The 27,865-nt window shown below is 44.8% G+C and overlaps 1 protein-coding gene across 1 annotated transcript; it reads right to left on the bottom strand.

Moving 5' to 3' along the window:
* Window positions 1-640: 640 nt before the first annotated feature.
* Zdhhc5 (zDHHC palmitoyltransferase 5) lies at window positions 641-26,095 on the bottom strand. Its single transcript, XM_075984699.1, has 12 exons — window positions 25,798-26,095; window positions 20,966-22,063; window positions 13,288-13,409; window positions 9,284-9,441; window positions 7,489-7,661; window positions 7,239-7,341; window positions 5,995-6,086; window positions 5,463-5,595; window positions 5,025-5,148; window positions 3,753-3,865; window positions 2,339-3,198; window positions 641-1,946 (listed from the first exon to the last, which is right to left on the bottom strand). Exons 2-12 carry the CDS (start codon window positions 21,067-21,069, stop codon window positions 1,781-1,783), a joined length of 2,148 nt encoding a protein of 715 aa, XP_075840814.1. The 5' UTR covers window positions 21,070-22,063; window positions 25,798-26,095; the 3' UTR covers window positions 641-1,780.
* Between the last annotated feature and the right edge of the window lie 1,770 nt (window positions 26,096-27,865).

Raw genomic sequence — 27,865 nt, 5'->3', positions numbered from 1 at the left:
TTTTGAGACAGTGTCTCGCTTTGTAACCCGGCAGGCTATAAAGGCCTCAAACTTAGGAGACCTACCTGCCTTTACTTCCCAAGTTCTGGGATCAAAGGCATACACCGCCATGTCTAGCTTTTTATTTTCTTAAAAAATATAATTTATTAGCCAGGCAGTGGTTGTACATGCCTTTAATCCCAGCACTCGAGAGGCAGGTGAATCTCTGTGAGTTCGAGGCCAGCCAGCCTGGTCTACATGCGCTACTTCCAGGACAGGCTCCAAAGCTACAGAGAAACCCTGTCTCGGGAGAGGAAAAAAAATAATAATTTATTTACTTTTACGAGTATTGGTGTTTCGTGTGTATGTATCTCTGTGTGAGAGTATCAGACAATTGTAAGCTGCCAACCTGGGTCCTCTGGAAGAGAGGAGTCAGTGCTTTTATGGCTGAGCCATCTCTCCAACCCATTTTACTCTCTAAGAGTAAATTAAGAAATGACACAAGAGTTCTAAGATTTCAAAAGAGAGGAAGTTTTTGTTATGAAAAGCTAGGTTAATTTGTTAGCCAGAACAAAAGCAGACCAGAGAACGGGGCTTCTCTTTTGACTTCCCACAAGATCATTCACCTTGCCTTAGCCAGATAAAACACAAGTCAGGGGGAGCTGGTTAGATCAGGATTTATTTTATTCCTTGTTGGTTTAAAATGGCTAATCAGAATAAAAAAATTAAAGGGTCTCTGTATAGAGGCTGGGCTCTTCCCTGTTAAAGGTTAGACCCCAGCTACCCCCTCTACCCAGCACCATATTGAGGTGGGCTAAGGGGTAAACCCCAGGGGACAATCGGAGGGGCCTAGGCCTGCCACTCCTTCTCTCTATCCCATTTTTGGCATATGATGAAAAATATTGCTTTTTGGATTCTTCTCTTCTGGCCTTGGGTTTGAAGATCATTTTAACTAAGTTATAGGGAAGCATTGAATGGGCTCACTAAGCCAACCACAATCCCTGTCTCCCAAGAATGGGGGGGAGGGAGATTGCCTGATGTTTTTGTAAACTAGGCCAAGCTCTTTTCCTGATCTCCCACCACCATCGTGGAACTGTGACCCCTTTCCTGGGGAAACTAGATGTCAGTGAGCCTAGGAAACTCTGCAAGTTCCTTTTTCTGACCCAAGAACCCCAGACTTAACTGAGGGTTCTTTCCCAATCACTTAGCACCAGCAGAGGGTGCTATTTCCTTAGTTGATAACTGGGACAAAAGAGAGGGAACCATGGGGAAAAGAAAGACTGTACTGTCTCTTTTCCTGCTGGTCTAAGGAAAGGGAAGAATAAAATCCCCCTCCTTATATATATATATCTATATATCCCTCCCTTGTTTTCCCATCCCAGGATAGATATATAATTTCTTTGATATTTATAATATATATATATATGTACACACACACCTGGTAACGGAGAAGAGGAAAAAAATAGAATCCGTAACAATAATAAAAAAAATTATTTCTGGTTTAAAAATGATCTGGTTCCCTCCAGGGCGAGCAATTGCACAAATGTCCACTGAGTCTGGTCCAGGGATCAAAGGGAAGGAAGGTCTTAAAAGATCAAAAGGGGGAGGGGGTGCCACCCCTGTCTCAGGGCCCCAACTCTCCTCAACCCCATGGCATTTTGTAAAACAAGCCGCATCCTCTTGGAATCGGTGGTTTAAAAATGTCCATGCAAAGTAGGGGAGCCCCTTGAGGGAAGGAAGGTGGCCACCTGAGGCCCTTTGGTGTAGGTGCAGAGGTGTGGGGGAGGGGAGGCGCCAAGATTCACACAGAAATCTCATAAGTGGTACCACCCACCCCTGACACCTTCTTGACTCCTCCCCTTGTGGGACTACTGAGAGTTGGCTGGCCTGGGCCAGGGGAAGCTGAGCCTATACTCTTGGGCTGCCCATTGGATTTGATGTAGGTGGTCTTGAGCTGTACTTCATCTCTGGGGGAAAAAGAAGAAACAGACGTCAGGAAAAGATGCACAATGCATAAACAATACAATCATACACAAAAAGGGTCTAATATGGAGGGGGAATATTTTCTATGTATCTCCTTACCTAAACAATCCAGTCCCTTTGACTTTATTGACATGCTTAAAGTGAGATGGATTCTCTTTTTTCCCCATTTATTTCTAACCTCAGTTCTCATATACTTATTCTGGCAAATAACTCTCAGGAAGATAGTATTAAGGGATTATCAACCTTCAGTCTCTAAAAGAGTTGTCCATAAGGCTATCAAATTATGAAAGAGTTCTCAGGGTCCCCAGGCTCCACCTAAACTAGAATCATGTACAACCAGACTGACATCGCATGAGGGAGGAAAAGACATACTTACTTGGGTGTCAGTAATGGCTGCAATGCCACTTCCTCTGTCTCAGAGACACCAGATGGGGCTTTTTGGCTGCTATAAGACATTGATCGGCCTGGGTAGGGGGCAGTTGGGCCTGGTTCAGGGGACCCTACTCCCCGGCCCCTTAGCCCATCTGGTTTGCCAAAACGGGGGACAGCTGGGCGTCCCAGTGGAGTCTTGCTCAAGGGTGACCTCTTTGAATCATCTGAAGAGGAACTAGTACGAGGGGCATGGCCTGAGCCTGGTGTTGACTGAATGCCTGAGTCTCCCAAGCCTGGCTCTTCCTCACGGCCTGCAAGTGGAGGTGACTGTCGTAGCAGCTTCTCTCGTTCCTGGAGGGAGGCCACGATGTGGCGAGACAGATTGTCATATCGGACTGGCGAGGGCTCTCGGTGTGGTGGGCCGGTTGGCACCAAACGTGGGTGCCTCTCGGCTTCCCGCTGCTGGGCCAGCCGGGCTGACAGGAAGGGAGAGGTGTAGCCTAAAGGTGGGTCTGGCTCAGGCCCTGCCTGTACTGACTCAAAATCAGGGCTGTCTGAAGGAGTGAGCAGACTGTCATAGGAGAGACTTCCATTGCGTGTCTGATTGGCCAGGCTCTTATAGGAGGTGGAAGTGGTACCCTCTGAACGAATGGACTGCAGCTGGCCCAGCTCAAAGCCTGTGCCCTGGGCTGACTTGAGGCTGGAGGATCGGGAGCCACTGGACAACGGATCAAAATGAAAGCTTTTTCCAAAAGTAGGAGACCGGAAGCTCTCTGGCTCCAAGCTGGGCTCTGAGCGGTAGCTGGGATGGCGGCTACTATCTGCAATTGAGGTTGGTTCCTTCAAGCTGTCTCCACGACTCAACTGTAGAAAAAGAGTAAAATAGTCTTAGCGTTCCTTTTGACACCTGAGCCCCTGAGCCCAAAGAGACACTGAAGAAGAGAATTACATGCCAGCGGCACACTTCAAACATGGACGTCATAAGGTTGGGAACAAATGCCTCATTTTAAGATGTTGGAAATGAGGCTTATAGAGACTAAGTAACTTGGTTTCTAAAATCAGATTTGACACTAGAGTTTTTGTTTTTTTATTTTTTAAATACAAGTGCTCTGTCTGCAGGCCAGAAGAGGGCACAAGATCTCATTACTGATGATTGTGGGCTACCATGTGGTTTCTGGGAATTGAACTCAGGACCTCTGGAAGAGCAACCAGTAAGTACCCTTAGCCTCTGAGCCATCTCTCCAGTGCCCACTAATTAGTGTTTTTATCTAGTATTTGTCATTGCTCCTTTTTTGATGAACACATCAAGGAAATTCAATTCCATTAATGCCAATAATCAGTAAGATGCCCTCGATTTTTGTTTCCTCCACGCTTTCCTCAAGAAAGGTTATGGCCCCACTTCTCAGAGTACACAGTACCTTGGCGCTGGAGGAGTGAGGCATGGCGGCTGAGGTGCTGCTGCTGCTGTAACCCGGTCGGTACTTGTACATGGTAGGTGTAGGGGGGCTGTCCTTGCCCAGGAGACTGCTATCTACACAGGAAACCCAGAGCACAACTGTCATGGAGTTTCTCAAAGTAGAGGAAAAGGGCACAGCAGAATCAAGTATACCCAATAAAAGCAAAGTCTAGGAAACAAGACTTTGCTGAAATTAAGTCTCAAGACTCAGCTGGACCTGGTCTTTGGATATAGGTCTACAAGTGGTGAGCAGACATACACACACAGGTTAAACACCCACACACACATAAAAAAATAATGGTAAGGCTAGGTGTGGTAGTACACATCTTTAATCCCAGCACTCGAAAGACAGAGGAAGGCAGACTTCTGTGAGATCAGCAACAGTCTGGTCTACAAAGTCCTTTTTCTTTCTTTCTGTTTAGTTTTTCTTTTTTTGTTTGTTTGTTTGTTTTGTTTTTGGAGACAGGGTTTCTCAGTGTAGCCCTGGCTACCCTGGAACTCATTCTGTAGATCAGGCTGGGCTTGAACTCAGAGATCCACCTGTTTCTGCCTCCTGAGAGCTGGTATTAAAGGCGTGCGCCACCACCCGGGGGAAGGGAGAATATTTTTTAAAGACCAAGGATCTTTATAATTTGTGGCGAGCAAATGCACCAAATGTACTAAGAAATTGTGATTCAGGCAAACTCACAGCAAGTAAAACTTGCTACAAAAGCCTGATAACCTGAATGTGAATCCCCAGAATTCATAGTGGAAGGAAGGAACCAGCTACCGGAGCTTATCTTTTGTTCTACCTAACACCCTCCCGCCACATACACCATGCACATATACAATATAAAATTGTAAAAAGTAATTCTCTGGAAAGTCCGTCCAAATCACTGTCTATTACTAATTGGCAGCACTCCTTTTAGCTACTCAAAGAAAGCTCCATTTGCTGGGTGCTGTAAGCCCTAATTCAAGCATTACCTCCCGGCCCTTGCTCATCTTTTTTTTTTTTAAATATTTATTTCTTTATTATGTATACAATATTCTGTGTGTATGTCTGCAGGCCAGAAGAGGGCACCAGACCTTATTACAGATGGTTGTGAGCCACCATGTGGTTGCTGGGAATTGAACTCAGGTCCTTTGGAAGAGCAGGCAATGCTCTTAACCACCGAGCCATCTCTCCAGCCCTTGCTCATCTTTTCTACAGCTTACGTGGTACCTTGTCTGTCTCACACACCAAAGCAGCCCTTACCCTCATTAGTAGCCAGGCCAAGGTGCGTTCGCAGCCCCGTGTATCGGCTCAGGTCCGGCTTAGGAGGAGGTGGAGGCTCCGCGTCAGCAGACTGACTCTCTGTTATCTCTAGGCTTCCCTTAGACTTTAAAGGAAGGGAGGGAAATCAGACTGAGAAACCACAGTAAGATAACATTAAGTCAGCATGAGAAAAGTACTGGAGAACCAGTTAGAGTCAGTTTGGAGATAAAAAGGACAAAGACGAGTTGGGCATCTATCGTCTAAAGATGTTATGTCTTATGAAGACACACAAAGAAATGGACTCAGTGTCTGTCACTGAACTTGAAATCTAATGGAGAAAAGATCTGTATTTAAGTGACTTTAACACAAAGATGTATACTCAATTCAAGTTTCTATCTCGTTGCCATGGTTTACCTAGCTTTACTTCCCTGTTCTCACCTTAGTCCTCCTCAGCTCTCCCTGGATGCCATTATCCATGATCTTCACAGTGATCTGCCCATCTGAGACGCCTGGTCGAAGGAAAGGAGGTCTGATTACAATTGTCTTCTCTTTCTTTGGTCTCCCCAGATACCTGTGTAGCAAGAGTGAGAAGGCTTTCATTTACTATTTCATTCAAAATTTCTACTTGCATAGTAAGTATGAAGGAAGCTTTCTGAATACACAGTAAGACCCTCAGTTTAATCTTCAGCAGCAGTCTAGTGTAAAGTTAGCAATTGGATTTGGTGCACATCTTCAGCAAGAGGAGGCCTTTATAAGCAAATGTCGAGCACTACAGTTAAATTTTATGCATCCTCAATTCTCAAAGGCAATGAGCCACACCTAAACAGTATCAGCTGAATTCAAAAGTTCATCAAAAGATCAGCATGTCTCATCCTTGTACCACTCACCATTCTAAGAGCAAAGCCCTTTCTAAGACATTTTCCATCAGACTTCCCTTACTCAGGACAAGCCAAGGAAGACAAAGGTGTACCTGGGTGCTGGAGAGCTGCAGAGGACACGGCTAACGTTGTTACAGCAGCCATTGGTGAAGGGATTCACACCTCCCCGGAATTTACCTGTAACCTAGGAAACAGAAAGAACCAAGTCAGACTATGCCGAAAGGCAAATGACTGTGCAGCCATTCTTTTTGTTTGCTTGCTTGCGTGTTTTTCAAGACAGGGTTTCTTTATGTAGCTGTGGAGCCTGTTCTAGAACTTGCTCTTGTAGACCAGGCTGCTTCCCGTGCACCACCACCTGGCTGTGCAGCCATTCGTTCAGGTACAAAAGTGACACTTGTAAAGATTAAGAACAAGGATTCACCAGGTAGTGATGACGCACACCTTTTATCCCAGCCCTCAGGAGGCAGAGGCAAGTGGATCTCTGTGAGTTTGAGGCCAGCCTGGTCTACAAAGTGAATTTTAGGACATCCAGGACTGTTATAAAGAGAAACCGTCTCAAAATACAAAAACACAGGAATTATAGAGCCGGAGGTTCTCAGTTAAAATTCTAAGTATAGCCGGGCGGTGGTGGCGCACGCCTTTAATCCCAGCACTCGGGAGGCAGAGGCAGGCGGATCTCTGTGAGTTCGAGACCAGCCTGGTCTACAAGAGCTAGTTCCAGGACAGGCCCCAAAACCACAGAGAAACCTTGTCTCGAAAAAAAAAAAAAAAAAAAAATTCTAAGTATACCTTATGAAAATCAATCTTCAACATCAGATTCCTGTATTAAGATGGGTTTAAGTAATTTTCTGAATATTGACTAATATAATCCAGACTCCTTTACATCAATTGGCACAGTATTTGCATATAGCCTACGCACACGTTATATACACTAATTTATCTTTCCATCATAGTACTAAAGCCTGTGCCAACTACTTTCTATAAAGTCACAGGCTAAATATTTGTTAAAAAGAATAATAACAAAGCCATTCCTTTTTTTTGTTTGTTTGTTTTTTTTTCCTTTTTTCTTTTCTTTTTTTGGTTTTTTTGAGACAGGGTTTCTTTGTAGCTTTGGAACCTGTCCTGGAACTAGCTCTTGTAGACCAGGCTGGCCTCGAACTCAAGGAGATCCGCCTGCCTCAGCCTCCTAAATAAGATTCCAAAGGTGCAGCACCATCACCACCTTTAATTCTACTGAGGACCTAGGCCCACTTCACCACTCTACATCATAACTATTCACTGAGGTTCTGTTTATCTAAGCGCTACGCTCTCAGTCTCCTGCCAGTTCTCCTAGTACCTGTTCATTCGTTGTTCGTCCCCTAGCCACCAGCACCACATGAAATCCTGTGAGGCCAGCTACAGGGATGAAAAACAAGCCAGCCACACACATCACTGCCATTCTGATTCCAAGTAGTCAAGGAAAACAGGGCAATGTTACCTTATTTTCCCCAGTTCTATTACAACCACTTCCCCTTTAAATTTCTTGACTTAAGGACTCAACTTGCCCTCCCAGCCCCATCCCACAAGCCAAAGGCCTCCAAGGATACGTGACAGCAGTGCGGACCCCTGAGAGTTCCTCTATGTGATAGAGGACATAAAGGAGGCCAAAGCCAAACACACCCATGATGTGGGCTGTCAGGGAAAGGAGGAAAAGGAAGAAATATCTGTAGTTCCTGCGACCAATACAGTTGTTCACCCAGGGGCAGTGATGATCAAATTCCTAGGAGCAAAAAAGAGACAGAATAAAAGGTGTCCTTAAAAACATAGCAATAACCTGGGTTCAATCCCTGAGACTCACATGACAGAACAAGACAATCAATCTCTGCAAGTTGTCCTCTGACCTTCACATGTACTCCAGACACACACACACACACACACACACACACACACGACAAGAAAGCATTAGATTCCTTCTGCTGAAAACAGGAACAAAATAACAGAACTTAAGCTTTACTTTTTGTATTCATATTCACCACTTAGTCACAAAAATTTAAAGTTTTAAAAGGTTAAATTTAAAGTCAGGTGATCGCAGCACATGCCTTTAATTCCAGCGCTCAGGAGGCAGTGGCAGGCAGATCTTTTTGAGTTTAAGGCCAGCCTTATCTACAGAGCGAGTTTCAGGACAGCCAGGGCTACACAAAAAAACCCTGTCTCAAAAACCCAGACAAATAAAAAAAATAAAGCAAGCATTTCCTCTTGCTCTGTTAACTGAAAGAGTCCTTCCAGAGGTTGGCCAGAACCCAAATTGATCAACAAATTGTTTGGCACAGTGCCATAAGTCTACAACTCCAGTACTTGGGACACAGGAAGACTGCCACAAGTTTGTGGCCAGCACAGGTTCCAAAGCTACAGAGGAAACCTGTCTCAAATAAATAAACAAATAAATATATAAATAAGTAAATCTTTGTAGGCAAAATAATGTGCTCTACGGGGTCCAATGATGGCCCAGTTAAAAGCACTTACTGCTCTTGTAGGACCTGGGTTTGGGTCCTAGCACCCAAATATGGCTCACAATCAACCATCAGTAACGCTAATGTTTTGTGAGATAATTGATTACACTGTGTAAAGATATATAATTGTGACTGGTTTAAAAGAAAAAAAAAAACTAAATGGCCAATAGCTAGACAGGAGGTACAGGCAGAACTTCCAGGGACAGAGAGAGCTCTGGGAAGAAGAAAGGGAGAGTTGGAGAGTAGCCAGTTGGACACAGAGAAGCATGACATTCAGGAGAGGTTACGAGCCATGTGGCAGCACATAGATGAATAGAAATGTATTAATTTTAGTTATGAGCTAGTTAGAAACAAGCCTAAACTAAGGTCAAGTTTTCATAATAGTAAGTCTCTCTGTTGTTTTTCGTAAGCTGGGAACCCAAAGAAAATCCATTTACTCTAGTTCCTCAGGATCTAATGCCACCTCCTCAGGCACCAGGTACACATATACACAAGAACCAATCTTTTTAAAGAAGAAAGCTGGAGGGATCTTCCAGAGGACCCAGGCTCAATTCCCTACATAAAGGTTCACAGCTTTTCTATAACTCCATTTCCATGGTTCTGACATCCTCTTCTGGCCTCCAATATGCACCGTAGTACACAGACATGCATTCAAGCAAAAATACCCATACCACATAAATAATAGAAATTTTAATTAAAAAAGAAAAAAGAGGGACTGGACAGATGGCTCAGAAGTTAAGAGCACTGGCTGCTCTTCCAGAGGTTCTGAGTTAATTCCCAGCAACCACATGGTGGTTCACAACCATCAGTAATGAGAGCTGGTGCCCTCTCTGGCCTGCAGGCATGCATACAGGCAGAACACTGTACATAATTCTACAGCAGGTGCTCTTACCTCCACACAGTTGTCACAGACACTGCAGTGGGAACATCTAGGAGGGCGGTAGAAACGGCAGGTGGCACACCATTTCATGCGCACCTGGATGCCCTTGATCTCCACCGTTTTGTAAAGAGGAGCTCGGAAATCATCTTCTTTGTCTTCATCCTCTTCAGCTTGAAAAGAGGGAAAAATCAACTTAAAAACAACTGTGCCCAAACTATTAAGTATTAGGAACATAAGGATGTTTAAAACATAACTCCTTAAGACTTATTGTGTGTGTGCATGTGCCAGACGAGGGTGTTATTAGAGCCTCGGTGCTAGAGTCATGGACAATTGTGGGCTGTGGGTGCTGGAATCAGTCAGGGTCTCTGCCAGAGCAGAGACTTAAAACCACTGAGCGACCTCTCTAGCCTAACTTCTTAAGTACCTAGATAGAATGTCATATTTTGTAAGTCCACAGTTCACATACTGCATGGTTAAGAGCAAAAGGTTTTCTATAATATCAGGATTAGCAAGAAAAAACATTCTTCTTTATTAAAAAATTTTGCCATGCATCGTGGCTCATTCCTTTAATCCCAGCACTTGGGAGACAGAGGCAGGTGGATCTCTGAGTTCAAGGCCAGCCTGGTCTACATAGTGAGGTCCAGGACAGCTGAGGCTACCCAGAGAAACCCTGTCTCCAAAAAAAAAAAAAAAAAAAAAAATAGAGAGAGAGAGAGAGAGAAATTTTCTGCAGGCATGTGGATCCCTGTGACTTCAAGGCCTGTCTGGTCTACTAAACAAGTTCCAGGACAGCCAAGGCTGCTGTTAACACAAAAAAGCACTGTCTCAAGGGGGGAAGGGGGGAGATGAAGTTTTTGGCTAGCCATGGTGATGAATAGCTTTAATCCCAAAGCAAGTAGATTTCTTGTGCACCATGCACAAGTTATTGGGCTCAATTCTCAGAATGGAAAGACATTTTGGTAGATACATGCTATATATAAACAAACATACAGACACACACAAACACACACACACAGTTTGGAGTTTGTCTCACTACATAGCCCTGGGGCTGAAACTATAGGAATCTGCCTGCCTCTGCCTCCCAAGAGCTGGGATTAAAGGTATACAATCATGCCAAGCTCATATGCAAAATCTTTAAGGATGTAGCTCTGTGACACAGTTGTTGCCTAACATGTGCAAGTCCCTGGGTTTGATCTTCAGCAATATAGGAAAACAAAACAAAAAACTTTTAAAATAAAGGGAATATGCCAAAATGTAAGCGTTCTCTCTGAGCTGGGCATTGGTGGCACAAGCCTTTAATCCTAGCAGTTGGAAGGCAGAAGCAGACCTCCTCTACAGAGGAAGTTCAAGTACAGCCAGGGCTATACAAAGAAACCCTGTCTCAGAAAGAGGGAGGAGAGGATTATCACATATGGTCATCGGAAATTTCTGTATAGCAGGCCACTGAATATCTGAGAAACGAACACTAATGACTCAATAAAAACATCCTTCCTTCGTTTGAGACTCAAAGTGCCTTCTCCCACAAAAATCTAAAAATGATCAGTAACACTGAGGCAAGCTTTCAGAGCACAGCGAGTTCAGGAAAACTGCATCTCACTTGCTAACCCAAGACCACTTGGAAAAATAATTTGCACTTGTGAGGAAAATCAGATGTCATTAGTAACAGTTTTTGTCAGCTCATGGTCTTTCTTGCTCATGAACTTGATCATGACAGTTCTTGTTTTAGTCCTCCCTCCACTAGACTTCCAACGTGACCTGGAAAGTATGCTTCCAGCTTTTCCTGCTCTTCTCTGGCTCTATTTCCTCATGCTACCCACATGGTAGTCTTTTGTCTTATAAAAAGTTTGTTTTTCTCTTAAAATATGACACCATCTTCAGCTTTCTTTGCTTACTTCTTAAAAGAGGAAATCTAGTATTTGTTGACTCTGCTTCCTCATTTTCCATTCACTGCCTTAAAACAACAGTAATTCAGCTGTACCCTTTTCTTAGACATACATAAACACACTACTTAGCTACTGTTAAGATCAATTTTTCGGCTGGTTATTACAGTGGCTTACACCTATAATTCCAGCACTCATTAGGCCTACCTGGGCTACAGAGTGAGACCCTGTTTAAAAATAGAAGTAATTATTTAAAAAAATGAATTCTTAGTAACCAAACGGGAGATTCTGAGTCACTATATACTACCAGGAAGTCAGTTACCTGACAGATTCTCCTTAGCTTTTACTTTTCTCCTCCTCCTTGTTCAGTCCCTCCCTCAATGGCTCCTCTTTCTCCTTTACCCACAATAAAATGGCAGAACTGACCAGGTCTTACTTCATGTCTTTCCTAACCTCACTCTACGTCTCTACATTATCCTACTCCTACCACTTCACATGCCACAGCTGCATACTCCCAAAGCACAGTATTAACTCCTGCCCGCTGGATAACTGTAGTGGGGAGTATTTCAGACTCATTATCTACATCTAGAGCCTGGGATTGGTCCAAGGCCTGGGCTCAATCCCTAGCATGGAAAAAAACAAAAGCAAATATACAGCCTATTTAACATTCAGTTTATAAAACTCAGCATTAAATTTATCTCCCAAGGTCTGACCCTTGAAACAACAGAAGTATCCGTATAGGTACTACACAGGCCTAGCCACGCTTAGCTTCTGAGCTCAGACGGGATCAAGTATGCCCAGGGCAATGGAGCAGCAGGTTTTTTCACTCTTTGCTCTGCCCCATTAAGCTGTCATAAATGATTCTGTTGAATCTACTTTTTGGCCAAAGCCAAGAGCTGTCTGTACACTCTCAAAAGAATTATTTTATTGTAAATTAAAGACCCCCTTGGGATCAGAAGCAGCACATTTTCCAAAGGCCTCATGTAGCAAATGAAGTCCTTCACAATTTGGCTCTGCGTTTCTTTTCTGGTCTGACCATATACTGTATCCTCCAACCTGATGACGTCACATTCCATGGGCACAAGCTTCTGTGTATGCTTCCTCTGTCTGAAACTCTCCTCCTCTTCCTCAGGCTTCTGGTTGGTAAAGTCTTCTCACCCATTCTTAGCAGTACTTCACTAACTTCTCTAGACATAACTGCACTGCTGTCAATGTTCTCAAGAGAGCCTTACCCATACTTCCACTGTACTTTGTACCACACTGTCAGAACTGTCTAATTCATAGTAATTATTACTGGACTTAACATCACTCAACCTACAAGCTCTGAGTAAATTTCTGAATAACAAAAATCAAAGAAGCAGACCAAAGTCCCACCCTTAATCAAGATGCTATTTACAGGGGCTGGAGAGATGGCTCAGCGGTTAAGAGCACTGACTGTTCTTCCAGAGGTTCTGAGTTCAATTCCTAACAACCACACGGTGGCTCACAACTATCTATAATGAGATCTAGTGCCCTCTTCTGGGGTGCAGGTACATAATAAATAAAAAGACTTATTTTTTCTTTAAAAAAAGATGCTATTTACAATTGATTCCTGCAGGGGTAGGGGAAAGGGAAGGAGCAGAAGAGGAAGGAGGGGAAACTGGAACTGTATGTGAAAAATAACTAAGTAAATAAATAAATTAATAAAAACCAATTGATGCCTGCTGAGAAAGAAAAAAATCAGTTTCTCCAATGTAGTGGCACTGGGCATCAAGTCCAGAAGCAGCAGCAGACCAACACAATACAGATTCTGTTTTATGTGAGTTTTGTTTAGGTTAAATTTTGTTTGTATTGATTTTCCTTTGTTGTTGTTTGTTTGTTTCTGAGAGGGAAAGAACATGAAGTTGGGTAGGGAGGGAAATGAGAAACATCTTGGAATTAGGGGAGGAGAAAAAATAATGATCAAACTAAAACACCTTAAATAAAATTTAAATAAAAATGGTCTGACCCAAAGTAAACCAAATGACTAAATATTGTGTGATACATATTCCTCTTAACAGTATCCCAGAATCCTAAGACCCTCCAATCCAAGATCTACCCAAATAACTATTTTTAATGATAACAGGGAGTTTACATGAGGACATAGGAAGATCTTACCTCGGGGAAAAATTCCTGGGTCCATAAAGGTGGCCATGCTGAAGTTGGCCAGCACAAAGAGGAACATAATTGCATTGTAGATGGGCACTGCAGGTGACACATTCAGGCTCAGTCCTGGACACCTGCAGACAATAAAGAAAATGATACTCTGATACCAGCAGAAATATGAACTGGACAGACTTTACAATGTACCCTTATCTCCTTACAAACCATACACAAGAACTAGGGATTGACTGTAAGATAAATATCAGCTACACTCTTGTCTCTGGAGCAACCTACGGTTTCTGGATCCATGTCCTACTGACCTGCACAATAGCCCAAAGAATGTGGATTCCACCTGCCTCTCTAGCTCCCCATCCATCTTCAGTTAACTTTGGAACAATCTCAACTACGTTAGGTTTCTCCACTGTCAGCTATCTAGAGGCTAATTATAATGGTTGAGAATTGAAAATATAATATAATGCTGGGTGTGGTGGCACATGCCTTTAGTTCCAGCACTCAGGAGGCTGAGGCAGGTGGGTCTCTAAGTTCGAGGCCAGCCTGGTCGACAAAGTGAATTCCAGGATAGTCAGGCTTGTTACAGAGAAACCCTGTCTTGAAAAACCAAAATAATAGTAATAATAATACAGATGAAAATGTTTATCAGAACACAAAAATTAAGTCAGGCACACTAGTGCACACCTGAACACATACAACTGCCAGTTCAAGGTCAGCGTGGGCTCTACAGACAAAAACTGTGTTCACTTTGGCAGCACATGTGCTAAAATTTAAATAATATTAGATTATGGCCTCTATGCAAGAATGACATACAAATTTGTGAAGCATTCCATAAAAACATAAAGGACAAAGAATTAGACTTCTGACATCTAAGATAGAGCAAAGAACAAGAGAGGAAAAATTAGAGAACTTCAGATCAAAGAAATCCTAACTCTTTCAGGGGGAAAAACTGGGCATACTTGTCTAGTATTCGTGGCATTCAAATCAAGAGGCATGCTTTAGACACCAAGGAAAAAAGAGGAGTGCTCATGTAAGTCTGAGTTCATCTTCTTTCAGGACCTAACTCTTAATAGAAGGGCTGCCTTTCTCTGCTGGTGCCCCAGGAGCTCAGACTTCAGCTCTGAACCTTACTTTATCTGTCTTGGTCTTATTTCCATTTCAGCTCAGAGAGAACTTCCTGCGCACCACAAGACAGTGGCTAAATACCCTAATCTGCTTTGTGGCCAAGAATTTAATCTCCAGAATCAGGACAGCATCTGTCCTTGTCCCTTTTACCCTGACAGTCAGAAGATAGGAAGAGTTTGATGAAGAAAAAGACAGGCCTAGGATATTAGACAACATTCAAGTCTGGAATACTAATTCTCAAGAGTCAAGAAAGGTGGTCAGTCCCCATTCAAACTAAAAACACAACTGTAAGTAGTGACCCAAGACTATTTAGAAGCAGTGAGCTTTGTAGTAAGACATAAATAAACCAATGAGACACAATTTTTTTTCTCCACTATCTAGTTTTTCAAATTCAGCCATCCATTTAAAAATTTAAAGTAAATACTATTTATGTGCCAGGCTTTGCAGATAGTAAACATCAATAAAATCATTACATCTCTTTATTGGGCTACACAGAATTGGAAACCAAAATAAGAGACAGATATCAAAGTGAAAACATCCCTTCAGCCAGAATCCCACACTATTAACACGCAAAGTCCTCTATAAAGCTTCTTCCTCTGAACTCTTGATTGAGAAAAGATTTCTCATATCTTGGCATGAGTTGGAGCAGAGTTTAAGAAGGAAGAGTCCCTGCAGGACCCTACTGCAAAGCCTATTTCCTAGGTTTCTTACGAGGAAAGGAGAGAAACTGAAAACCAGTCGCCCAGGTCAGGGCCCCTCCCTGGTACTTAGCTGTCCCTTCAGTTTCCGCCTGAGGAGGAAGAGAAAGGTGACTCACTTCACTCCTCCAGCCTGGAAGATAATTAGAGGAGAACAAGCTAACTGTAGGGCACTGAGGTCCTTAGAACCGACCACCATAGCCCTCATCTGAGTCCAGTGAGTCTGTCTCTTCTCCCCAGCCCGCCAGTCTGTTTTTGTTTTTTGAGAGAGGGCCTCTTTGTGTGGCCTACTCTAGCCTAGAACTTACTATGCACCTTGACGCTAACTTTACAACTCTTAGCATCCCTGCCTGGCTCAGCCTCCTGAGTGACCGGGCTGTGCCTGAGTTACAGGCTGCGCCACCATACCTACCTCAACTCCCGGTCTTCTAGATCCTTCCTTTTCTTCAGTTTCATTTCCAACTTAAACAAATCACCTAATTCTTTGTATCCTGCCAAACTTCACCTCTCAATCTCTAACAGCACGTCTCAGTGAATGTATAATCGTGGAACTGAGTGTGTGGACTGCCAAATAAAGGCCGTTCCCACACTGGCAGCATGTCTGACCCCTTCATGAACAGTACCTTCCACACTGACAGACCTACCGCTGCTAGCCTCAGGACTCAACCGTCTGTGAGCAAAGACTGTGCCAGCCACAGCCTATATTCTCCTCGTCTTGAGAAAAAGCTTTTCCACTGCCTTAGCACTACGCCAGATTCCAAGATGACCACCACAATTGTCTGTTTGAATCGACTGCCTTTGATGGAGAGAGGTGCAGCCAGAGCTAAGGAGAGAAGTCAGGACTTGTCCTGAACTCTGTAAGTAATAATCACAGAGCGCAGAGCTTAGGGAGTGGCTGCAGCCCAGAAGGCTGACTCACTGATGGGATTCCCAGACATAAACCACCCCAGGTAGAACAGGTTCTTCTGCCCACCCATTCATTATGCCTATTTTCAATGCCAAGTAAAAAGGGAAGTGGGGGCTTCAATGTACACACTCCTGAAACCCTGTTTCCCTAGCCTTTCTAGCTCTTTCTACTACACAAAAGAAAAAGCTAAGTTCCTAGAAAGAAAAAGCCAGTCAGGTTGTAGATTTTAATCCTGTCTCAGTTCACAGGAAACTCTTAAGCTTGCTGCTTCAGTTGCATAATACACACATGAAAATGAAGGGGAATGTCTGTAAAGATGCTAAATTCTGCTCTTTTTGTCTTTGTTTGGGACAGGTTGTTCTCTTTCCCACCCAGAGGCTGAGACAGACACATGGCATGCTCTGCTACGAGTCTTGAACTAGCATATATAGCATTAAGGATTCACCAAACAGAAGACACGGGAAAACATTATCACTGTCATCAGCTGTCACTCCAGCTCCACTAGCAAGCTTAATATCATCCCATCCCCCCCAGCTGAGGCACTAGAGAGTCAAGCACACTTACAGCCAAGGCCCATGCATTCCACCCAAGCCTAGCTCACTGCTTGACCGTCAGTGTTTCTTGATGAGAAGACTGGAATGAACGTTCCATTTCCTGCTGAGAATTTCATCAAGGAATGCTTTCTTCAAAATTCCATGGGAAAACATTTTGTCCTCAGACAGGTTCACAGGTATCTCTTAAAACCTGTGCTCTTTTGTACTTCTAGACCCTGTGATTTCCAGAAGCTGAGCCATGTGTGCTGTAGGACCTGGGCACTTACTCCTAGATGAGGAAAACCGTGTGGGAAGGAAAGGAGCAACCACTGCTCAATGAGCCTCCGCAGATCACAAGACTGTTCCCACTAAAATCAGGTGCTGACACCTTCACAGGAACGAAAGGGAAGAGAAGAAAAAGCCACAGAGGTTGCCTAAATCTGTAGACAGAAAAGTAGGAAGGGACCTGACGCTGGAACTAAAAGTAAGTGAGCTGTGCCATGGATAGGATTCTAAAAAGTGTCTGGATTTCTAACCTGCTTTTTATTTTACCAAAAACAGAAATCCCCTACCTCTTCTCCCCAACTTAAGAAACAGAAAGTTGAGACTGCACCAGAGGACACTTTAGGGAAGATAATGTAGGGATACCCATAGTGCTGCCAGGAGCTCTGTGGCACCTGGGGACGGTAAAGACAGAAGCACCAGCAGCTGGATTTATTAAATTCGTCTCATCTGAATTACAGCATTCCTACTGTTTGTTTTATGTACTGAAAGTCCATGTTAGATGCCATCCAGGAAAGTTTACAGCTGAAATAAACTGCTCCAGTTCAACTTCTTTATAGACAGAAGGAAAAACTGAGATCCAGAAACATTAACAAAGTATCAAACTCAGTCTCCTGACCTACAAAGCCAGGCATGGTGATACCCACCTTTAATCCCAATACTCAGAAAGCAAAGACAGGCAGATGTCTATAAATCTGAGGTCAGCCTAATCTACACAATGAGTTCCAAACCAACCAGGGCTACATAGTGAGGATTTGTCTTAGAAAACAAAACAAAACAAAACAAAAAAACCAAAAACAGGCCGGACGGTGGTGGCGCACACCTTTAATCCCAGCACTTGGGAGGCAGAGGCAGGCGGATCTCTGTGAGTTCGAGACCAGCCTGGTCTACAAGAGCTAGTTCCAGTACAGGCTCCAAAACCACAGAGAAACCCTGTCTCGAAAAACCAAAAAAAAAAAAAAACCAAAAACAGCTGGCCGGTGGTGGTATATGCCTTTAGTCACAGCACTCAGGAGACAGAGGAAGGTGGATCTCTGAGTTTGAGGCCAACCTGGTCTACAGAGTGAGTTCCAGGACAGCCAGGGTTACAGAGAAACCCTGTCTCGATAAACAAACAACAAAAAGTATTAAACTACGACAGATGGGACCCAGATGCGTTATCTTAGATGCAAATTCTAGTACCCAACCAGGAAAGGGTGTGTTTACTTAAGCAGATACTCTCCTACCCGAAGAGAGAAATGAATTAAGGCAGGATATTTGCCACTCCTGTCTGAACAAATGAAGTTAGAGGATCAGCTTTACGTAGAACCTCAACTACTCTTTGCAGACTTCTCTGGAGCAGAAAAGCATCATTATTTCTTTGATGACCAGACCTAACTGGTAATTTCTGTTCATAGCTTTCCCTACTTAACAAAGCAGCACGGAGGGTAAATTGTTCCTAATTAGCTGAAGCCTACATGCCTCCACTAATTATGTCTGCCAGCTGAAAGGAACTCTTCCTCCTGCTCCCAGTCCTCCAGGTCCCAGAGTAATTATCACCTGGGACCTGGACTGATGTAAGAGCCACTTGAAACCTAGTGAAAAGAACAGGCAGGTGACATAGCAGTAAAGATTTATGACCCCACGGAAGTGCGCTCAAAAAGAGCCTTCTTTACCTCTCCATTCGAAGCCATGAACTCTTTTGCACATGGCACATAGTTTTAAAACTATCCAAGGAACTGAATCTCAAAGGGGGAGTGCAAAAAAGCCCATTCTTAAGAATGGTGCCTCAGACAGGCAGGGGTGGCACACACCTTTAATCCCAGCACTCGGAAGGCAGAGGCAGGCAGAGCTCTGTTGAGTTCGAAGTCAGCCTGGTCTACAAGAGCTAGTTCCAGGACAGGTTCCAAAATCAGCGAAACCCTGTCTTGGAAAAAAAAGGAAAAAAACAAAAACAAAGAATGGCTCAAAAGTGAGCTTACAGAGGAGACACCTGAGTCAGATGGAAAAGAGAGAAGACTTTCAGAGGTAGCAAGAGCTAGGTGGTGGGGATGCAGACAGCCCAATGATTAAAGCTATTGGTCTTCCATAACTGTGGATTCCCATCATCCACATGGCACTCATAAACCTATGTAACTCCGGCTCCTAGGTATCCAACACCCTTTCTGGCCTCTGAGGGCACCAAAAACAAACAAATCCAGTTAGGTGATAAAAGTACAATCAACAGAGTGCTTACGATTCGACTCTACAGGGTGAACATGTGAGACTTTGGTGAGAAACAGGAGCCCATTAACTTACTCTGTAGAGATTAATGATGGGGGCTCTCATCTACAATTTAAGGCTTTCTTAACTTTGTTTTAGAAACAGAAATTCCAAATAGAGTTAATAACATCTACTTTTCCCCCAAGCTAAGGATGGAGTTTAGCGTTCAAAACACCCAGCTACCATACACAAGACCCTGGAGCACCACAAACAACTTTTGCTGCAGCTGACAACATGAAATAAAGAGGGACCCAACTCAACAGGCACCAAGGGATGAAAAAGTAGGTTAAATAGCTTCAACTATCAGTAAGACAATGCCTGTCAGGACAATTCTTTGTGGACAAACTGGTATAACAAGCCAAGCACTTCAATGGTTCCAGATTAACAAATTAAAAATAAGGATTCTGCATGTCTGATCTCAACAACAGTTTAAAAGAGAAAAACCACTTACTCCGCTGAATAGCTACTCCAAGAGCTTGACTCCCAAAGGGAAATGGGCATTCCCATTAGGTAGGCCTAAAGGTATGAGCCTGATCCAGTCACGGACCTCTCCTGACCCAGCACAACTGTTACTAAAGCACAAAGGTAGGCTACAGGTTTGAGTCTGCTTACACCAAAACAGCAAAAAATCAGAGCACGTTCTGATACCAAAGAAGCATCCCTCCTTCTGCTACTCAACATATTAAAGGCAGCAAACAAGTTACACAAAAAAAGAGACCACTCCAAGAGGTGAGTCAACAGTATAAAGCTCAGAAGGCTAGTACAGGCTCATTACAAATTCCTAACAGAAAATAGACTGGCTAGGTGGCCACAGCTACCACACTGGGGACAGGAAAAGGGGAAAATCAGTCTCTTCCAGTAAAACAAGTGTATTTGCTCTAAGTGAGGTAGGTATCTTTGAATGCCAACTACCTTTCCCATCAGAACTAATGAGCACAAAAACTCCAACTCCTTTCAGTGGAAACTAATGCAAACAACTCTCCTAGTTCTTTCTTCCTAAATAAAGCACAGTCTTTCCTGTCTCCAGGCCTTAGCTCTTAGAAGTAAAGAGAAAAGCATCCTGGTTACACTATAAACCAAAACTATCTCATTAGCATAACTTAAATCAATTCTCACAGTGCTCAGAAGGCCAAGGCAGGAAGATCATGTCTCAAAATTCTCAAATCTCAAAACCAATTACGGCATAGCATGGTAAAAACACATCTACAGGCCAGGCGGTGGTGGCACACCACCCAGGTGGAGTTCAAGGCCAGCCTCAATAAATAAATAAATATTAAAAGAAAAGTCTAAAACCCCAGACAGAATTCAGGAGGCAGAGGAAATATCAACACAAATTTGAAGTCAACTGATCTACGTAGGGAACTCCAGGCCAGCAAAAAGAAAAAGAAAAACCTCTCTGAGGTACTCAGGTTCCACAATCTCTAGTATATGGCTCAGACATCCCAGGTATGACTATTTGAAAAGACTTAAGTCAGCACAGCCTGGTGATCCCCGCACTTGAAAGGCAGAGACAGGAAGTTCTATTTGAGTTCAAGGCCAGTCTGTTCCACATAGCAAGTTCTAGGATAGCCAGGGCTCTGTAGAGATACTCTGACTCAAAAAAAAAACAAAGGGAAAAAAGATTTAAGTCTAATCCAATTCTCTTTCTCTCATTTAAACTTCAAGCCTCTCTGAAGGTGTTTTCCGTCTTCCCTCCTACTTTAAATCACCTCTGATGGAACTGGATAGGAAATCATGAAAACATCTATGAGTCCAAAGGACAGGAAGGAGAGGGAAGTAGGAAATACCAATAGAGTACTGGCCTTCTGAATAACTATGAAACTAAGAAACAACAGTCTTCACTTTCCATGGCATGGCCCTCCCACTCCCATGTGCCACTGATGGAGAAAACTCACGTAAAGGCAAAGAAGAGTGTTGTAGCTCCCACTAGGAATATGGCGGCTGCTGAGACCGGTACATACTTGCTGGGTTTGAACCTCTTTCCAGACTCTGCGGGCATGTTGGAGCTCTGATGAAAGATGTGCCCTGCCGCATAGCCCAGGCCCACACAGCGGCAGAACAGACAAGAAAATGGGATGAGGGAAACAGAGAGGAAAGAAACTGGGGAAAACAGAAAAATGCAAAATTATCACCCTTCCCCCTCCCAAACAAAAATAAAGGTCAAGAGATCGCAAATGAAGGAAAGCACATGGGAGGGGGAAAGGTGATTTCAAATGATCAATAACACCTCCCCAGAATAAAGCAGAAAAGGAGACTAAGAAGCACAACTTGTACAACTTAAAACTTGAAGACAAACAGTAGGCTGTATGCAGGCAAACAGCTGCAGGTGGAAAACATGGAGAGCCAAGCAGATCAAGGTGAAGCTCATGGATGGAGGCAGGTCTTCAAAAAGAAGGGGCAGGAAGCTTTAGCTCTTCTGGGGAGATACGAGAGCCCCTCCACAACACCACACTTCCACCTAAGAGGCGTGCACTACGATTCTATTTTAATCCCAGAAGGAACTTGGGGTCCCTTCAGCTTTGAAGAAAGCCGATCTTTCGCGGCAGTCCTTGTCCCTTTCGGCAGTCTCCTCGGCACCACTCTCACACCAGCGCTGTCTGGCAATGGTGACTGTATTTTATTTACTTCTCTCCTGGTGGCCGAAGCTGGACAACAGCTGTTACAGGGTTGACTTGTAAATCCTTTTCTTTGAAGGGGGAGAAAAACAGCGGTATTGTCCGTTTTCAATCTCTTCTTCTTATTCCCAAGCCCTTTAAGGGCTTCTTTTCCCAGAGAGTTCATGAAAAACTAAAAGGAAATTTAAAATCCTTGAAGCCATGTTCTTTCAATAAGCAGAGTAACATGAAACCGATTTCACCTGGTGACAGTTTGAAAGATTACTGTAGAGAAAGTTCCAAAGATGTCCCTGTTTCCAGGTTAGTCAGTGCCTCTGATCTTTGTCTTCAATCTTGGGCTTCCTTGATGCAGAATTTAACTGGGATATGGTGCTTTACCTGGAGAAAACCAAATATTTTTATCAAAGAAATTCTTTCATGGTATTTCTTAAGAACCCCAAGGCTAAAGCCCCACAAGCAACTACTAAAAAGTGCCTTTTGTAAGAAAGACTTCACTTCTATGTATGTGGATAGGAACTCTAAATGGAAAGAAAATATATTCAGAGTCCTTCACCTTTTTAAGGGCTACTCTGTTTGGAAGAAGGAGAACCTAGTTTTATCTGCCCTAAGGTCATCCAAGGACTCGCTCTTAGAAGCCCATCTCTCCTGACTAAAGTACAGTAACATTGCATACCAAGAATATAAAGTCTAAAAACAAACAAGGGCACAGAAGTGAAGGGCACTACTAAACATATTTCTCTTCGGACAAAGAGAATATTTATTCCCACAATGAAGAAAGGAAGCTTAAAAATAGGACAGCAACTATCATTTCCTTTTTGCGTCTCTCTATGCTTATGCCTTTTAGTGACAACACCACATAAGCAGAAGTTCAATTTTTGGCCTTTTGTAATCATCTATGGGTCCTGGGTAAGAAACGATCTCGCACCAAGAGACGAAATATTCTCTATGAGAAACTCAACGCAACAAAGGGATTGGTCATTTTCTTCCAAATTCACTAGTTTTTAACTCCTAACACAGGCCTATTAGGAGGCAAACTAAGCTGCTCATAATCCAGTATGATTAGAGTAGCAATTATTTCTGTTGGTCACAGTAACAACACAACACCGGCACCTTAATTCTACAGGATGCTTTCATCTGTGATCTCAAAGCACTTTACCCACATTATCTGGTGACAGAGTCCCTTATCCTATTCCGTAAAATTGAAGGCTAGAGAAGGCCTGAAGCCATTTCCACTGAATCACCTGGATAGCCAGGTTCAGAACCCAAGACATAAGGGTTATGCTGACATAAACCCTTTCTACCACACCATATGCCTAATGATAACTTAGGATCGACAGACCAAGATTTTTGCTTAAGTCAGAATTTTAGCCAGGCGGTAGTGGCTCAGGCCTTTAACCACAGCACTCAGGAGGCAGAGGCAGGCGGATCTCTGAGTTCGAGGCCAGCATGGTCTACAAGAGCTAGTTCCAGGACAGGCTTGATAACTACAAAGAAACCCTGTCTCAAAAAACAAAACAAAACAAAAAAACTTTAAGTGAAAGAAGCAGCGCTATTGCTCAAGTGTTATACTACCTGATACCAACAGCAGCGATTAAAAATATCAAATATGTCCTGAGATTTATAACTGCTTTTCTTATCTACAACTCAGAAGGCAAAGGAATGGTGGTGAACACCATTAATCTCAGTACTCAGAAGGCAGATGCAGGTGGATCGCTCTGAGAATCCAAACCACTCTGGTATGTATACCTTACAAGCCAGCCAGGGCTACATAGTAAGGCTTAGTTTAAAACAAAAAAAAAGGGGGGGGGGGAGCAGGCAAGCAACATTAGAATGAAAACCCAAAGATTATAATAAGTTCTCATGGTCCTAAAAACAAGATCCTAGGGGGCTGGAGAGATGGCTCAGAGGTTAAGAGCATTGCCTGCTCTTCCAAAGGTCCTGAGTTCAATTCCCAGCAACCACATGGTGGCTCACAACCATCTGTAATGGGGTCTGGTGCCCTCTTCTGACCTGCAGACATACACACAGACATAATATTGTATACATAATAAATAAATAAATAAACCAGATCCTATTTAGTCCTGATTTTATGATTATTTCTGTTTGCTGAATTTAGGCCCAAGTATCATTATTAACTGGAACAAGAAAAATTCTTGATCTGTACAGTACTATTAAAATGTTCTCCTCGGGGGCTGGAGAGATGGCTCAGAGGTTAAGAACATTGACTGCTCTTCCAGAGGTCCTGAGTTCAATTCCCAGCAACCACATGGTGGCTCACAACCATCTGTAATGATACCTGGTGCCCTCTTCTGGCCTGCAGGTGTACATGCAGGCAGAACGCTGTATACATAATTAATAAATAAATCTTAAAAAAAAAATGTTTTCCTCAAAACTCCAAAGGAAAATTACATTACTTAAATTTTATGTAAAGTTAGTTCATCAGTTTGAACCCTGTACTGCTACAGATCCCACTACACAATAAAAGCCACACAGACTAATACTGCCATGGTACAGCAGTCATGGAAGGCCATGCAGTTTTGGAACCACATACTGAGATATGAATGAGACCGTCATCTGAAATGTTAAGATATTAGAAGGGACAAGATAAAATAATGGATTAGGTATAAATAAGAGCACATCAAGTTCCAGCAAAGGGATGTGGTGCAGAAAGAGAAGGCACGAAACCGGAAGGGTGAGTGTGGTTCATCAGTCACGCTCTGTGGATCCACAGAGGGCTCAGTCACGTGCACAAGAATGTGTATGACACACGCTGACTGGGTGGGGGGGATCGCGGAGTGAAAATACGTAGTATAAAACAAACACGGAGCCGGGTGTGGTAGCCCACACCTTCAATCCCAGCACTACGAGGCAAAAGCGGGCAGCCCTCTGAGTTCGAGGCCAGCTTGGTCTACAAAGTGAGTTTCAGGCCAGCTTGGTCTACAAAGTGAGTTCCAGGCCAGCCAAGGCTATGTAGAGAGGTCCTGTCCCAAAACAACAACAAAAATCTTATAAAACAAACAACTTAGGATATGCAGTTTGAAGGCTTTAGTTAAGGTTCAATATAAGCAGTTCCTGAGGAGCAGTACCACTGACAGCACACGTATTATCTGTTCTAATAACTAAGCATAATAGCACAGTACAGTAGACTTGAATCTACTGCAATGGAGAGGCCATACAGAAGAAGGCACATAAATTATGAGGCAAATACCACAGCCGAAGTTTAAGAGTATTGCCATCACGGGCTGAGGCAGGTACCCAAGCACCTGTCGACAGATTCTTACACACATTAGGCGAATTTATAAGCTGTCAAGAGACAGAAGAGATGTCTGATAGAGAGCAGACACGTACTGGGATCGAAGGATGGAGATGCAAACCTCAGATTACCCTGGACAAGATGGCATTAACCAGGAAGCAAACCCAAGAGGCCAAAACTGGCCTGCAATGGATCATGTATGTGATTCTACGACTGCTTCTAATAACTTTAGTCACTTCCTAGCTTCTCATTTCAGTGGTTTCATTTGGCCAAGTGGTTGAGGAACTTTAGACCTGTCTATGAATAAGACTCCTACAGATAAAATACTGTCAAACACATTTAAGATCCCACTTGTAAAAAGTACAAAGTACTTGAGACATGGAGCACCTGGCCGGTGGGGGGGTTGGGAAAAGCAGCGGGTGGACGGGAGAAAGAACAGGTAACCACTGGAAGAAGCTCTGACCAAAATAAGTATCAGCAGAGTGTGGGGCCAGGGGCCTGAGCTACGGAGCGGCGAAAAAGGACCGGGATACGGTCCCCACTCGGCAGCCGAGCTGACAAACCCCTGGGCCAGAAAACCAGGCAGGGCCCGCCGGCCCGGAGAGAATCGCGGGCCGGGGACGGAAGGGGCGGCGGCTCCGCAACCGGGCAGCCCGGCACCAACCGGTCCCGAGCCCCGGTGGCCGCGGCTCTCCGGACTCCGCGGCAGTCCGTTTCGGGGGCCCACGGAGCCCGAGGAGGGCGAGGGCCTTAACCTCCTCCCCTCCGCGGTCCCCCCTTCCCTAGAGGTCACTCTCCCCTCCCACCTCACTAGCCCGGCACTTCCGGTTCCGCAGGGGCCAGCGTCCCCGGGACTCACCCCCGGTGCTGTGCCCGTCACCGGCCGCCGTCGTGGTCGCCGCCGCCACAGCCGTCGCCGTCGTCGCCGCCGCCTCCCAGCACTGCCGTCTGGCCTCTGAGAGGCAGCGCGCGGCCCCCGCACGCTCCACGCCCGCCCCGCCGCCGCGCGCTCCCGACGGCCGCCGCTCGCCTCCGAGCCGGCGCGCGACCGTGGCCCTCAGCTTCGGGGCGCCGGGCCTTGCGGCATTCCCATTGGCTCCCCGGCGCGGGCGCGGGCGACGTCTCTCGCGGGGCACGTTCTTCTCATTCATGCGGCTCGCGCCGCCGCGCCCGCCCCCGTCCACTCTCCCATTCACCACTCCCCCCGCCCGCTCCCCCCGCCCCCGACGCCGCCCGGCGGCGTGCGCGCGACCGCGGGCGACCGCGGCGACCTCGCCTTCTGATTGGCTGCCGGGGCACGGCGCCGCTAGCACGTAGGGACGCGGGAGCGCGCCCGGGAGGCCGTCGTGGCTGGCCGATGAGGACCTGGGAGCCGGGCGGGCGAGCGCTCTCTCTTCTGTTGTCTGCCTTCCTATTCTAGTGTATCCAAGGAGACCTCCTAAGAAAAGAATTCTTCGTACATCCCGAAAATACTCAAAAGAACAAGCCGCTGCCCTTTCTTAGTTCATCAGCCTCCTCCGAGCTAGCATGGTACAGTCCTGACAAGCGTCTACGCCAGCCAGTCAGCGGTAGGCCTTTCCCGGCTTCCTGACTTGCCTCTTCGTTCATTGGTCAATCGTATGAGGCCTCGGTAGGACACCACCACCGCCACCACTACCACCTTTTTTTTTTTTTTTGGAGAAAAACTTTATTTAAAACAATCAGTGGGCGAAAAGTCTTCAGCGTGGCCAGTTCCCACACCCCGGCAAAATGTCTGAGTGATGGCCTGGCGTGGGCTAAGACTCGCACGTGGAGAGAGGAGGCGGCAGAATTAGTAGAGCAATGTAAGGCGTGGGTCCTGCCAGCTTGGCTGGGGTAGATGAAGGAGCGCGGCTGCCGGCCCTGGAGCCATAGTGCCTAGCGATGGAGTGAAGCCCTACGAGAGGAGAGCGCGCTGTGCGAGCCATAGACACCGCCACAGCTACACAAGGGATGGGCGCCTACCTTGACCTCACCCACTTTGAGAAAGCAGGCTGAAAAGGCAAGGCTTTCTAGAACAGCTCTCGTCCCTGGCGAGCTGCTGGCCGACTCTCAAGGCACTACATTTTGCCCTAATTAGCCCGAGACAGCTGCGGACCCTGTAGCTTTGCCATAGGGCTCTCCTCTTACAGCTCCAGGCCGGCGTTCTGTTACATAACAGCCCTTGGAAAAGGAGTCCCACCCGCCACTTCCCTGAAGCCAAGGTCTCTCGTGTGTCCAGTGTGGTTTCCAAGTTCTGTCATTGTCTCCCTGGGTTGACTTTAAATGTTGCAGATTTAACTTTGACACTTTAGCCTTAGGCCGCAAGTTAATGCACAAATCTACCTTTGTTCTTTAGAGTCCAGTCTATCTCCTTCTCTGACGTGGTATATATTATCATTTGTACTCCGTTTTTACTACTGTTCTCAATTCAGCATTTATTACAACCGATTCCAGTTCATGTTGACTACTTTTCAGATCCTCAGCAATATAAAAAAGGTGGGTGGGGTGAGACACCTTTCAGGTGTTGGCTCTCTTGGCTTCCAGATGTGCCGCTCAAGTAGTCAGGCTTGCCTGGCAGGCACTGTCACCCACTGGCCCATCTGCCAGCTCAGTTTTTCTACTCAGAACCTGGGCGAACAATCATGTCTGTTGGCCAGGGCACACCAAATGGAAAAAGCATCCCACCATCCAGCCAGAGGTACTGAATGTCTTAGCATCTCTGGAGACGTTAGACTGCTGGGTTGTTAAGCTCAGTTTCAGCTGATGAGCACTAGCAAAGCGTAATCTCTGTCCCAAGGATTAACAGAGATTCCATTCTCCTCAAGATCACAAAATGTGTACCCCACATTTCATAGGGTGTAACACAAAAACTGTGTGTTCAAGGTCAGCCTGGTCTATAGGCAAATTCCAGGACAGACTAGGCTATA

This window comes from Microtus pennsylvanicus, chromosome 9 (genome assembly GCF_037038515.1).
Source record: "Microtus pennsylvanicus isolate mMicPen1 chromosome 9, mMicPen1.hap1, whole genome shotgun sequence".
Lineage (NCBI taxonomy): Eukaryota > Metazoa > Chordata > Mammalia > Rodentia > Cricetidae > Microtus > Microtus pennsylvanicus.
This window is presented reverse-complemented; position numbering and strand designations above follow the sequence as displayed.

Bases quoted from the DNA above. Each gene is read 5' to 3' on its own strand.
- Zdhhc5 (XM_075984699.1), bottom strand. From the start codon at position 21,069: ATGCCCGCAGAGTCTGGAAAGAGGTTCAAACCCAGCAAGTATGTACCG. The intron at 7,342-7,488 runs GTATCCTTGGAG...ACTTGGAATCAG, and splicing joins GGGGTCCGCACTGCTGTCAC to AATGGCAGTGATGTGTGTGG. The intron at 5,596-5,994 runs GTACACCTTTGT...CTTGCTACACAG, and splicing joins TGCAGCTCTCCAGCACCCAG to GTATCTGGGGAGACCAAAGA.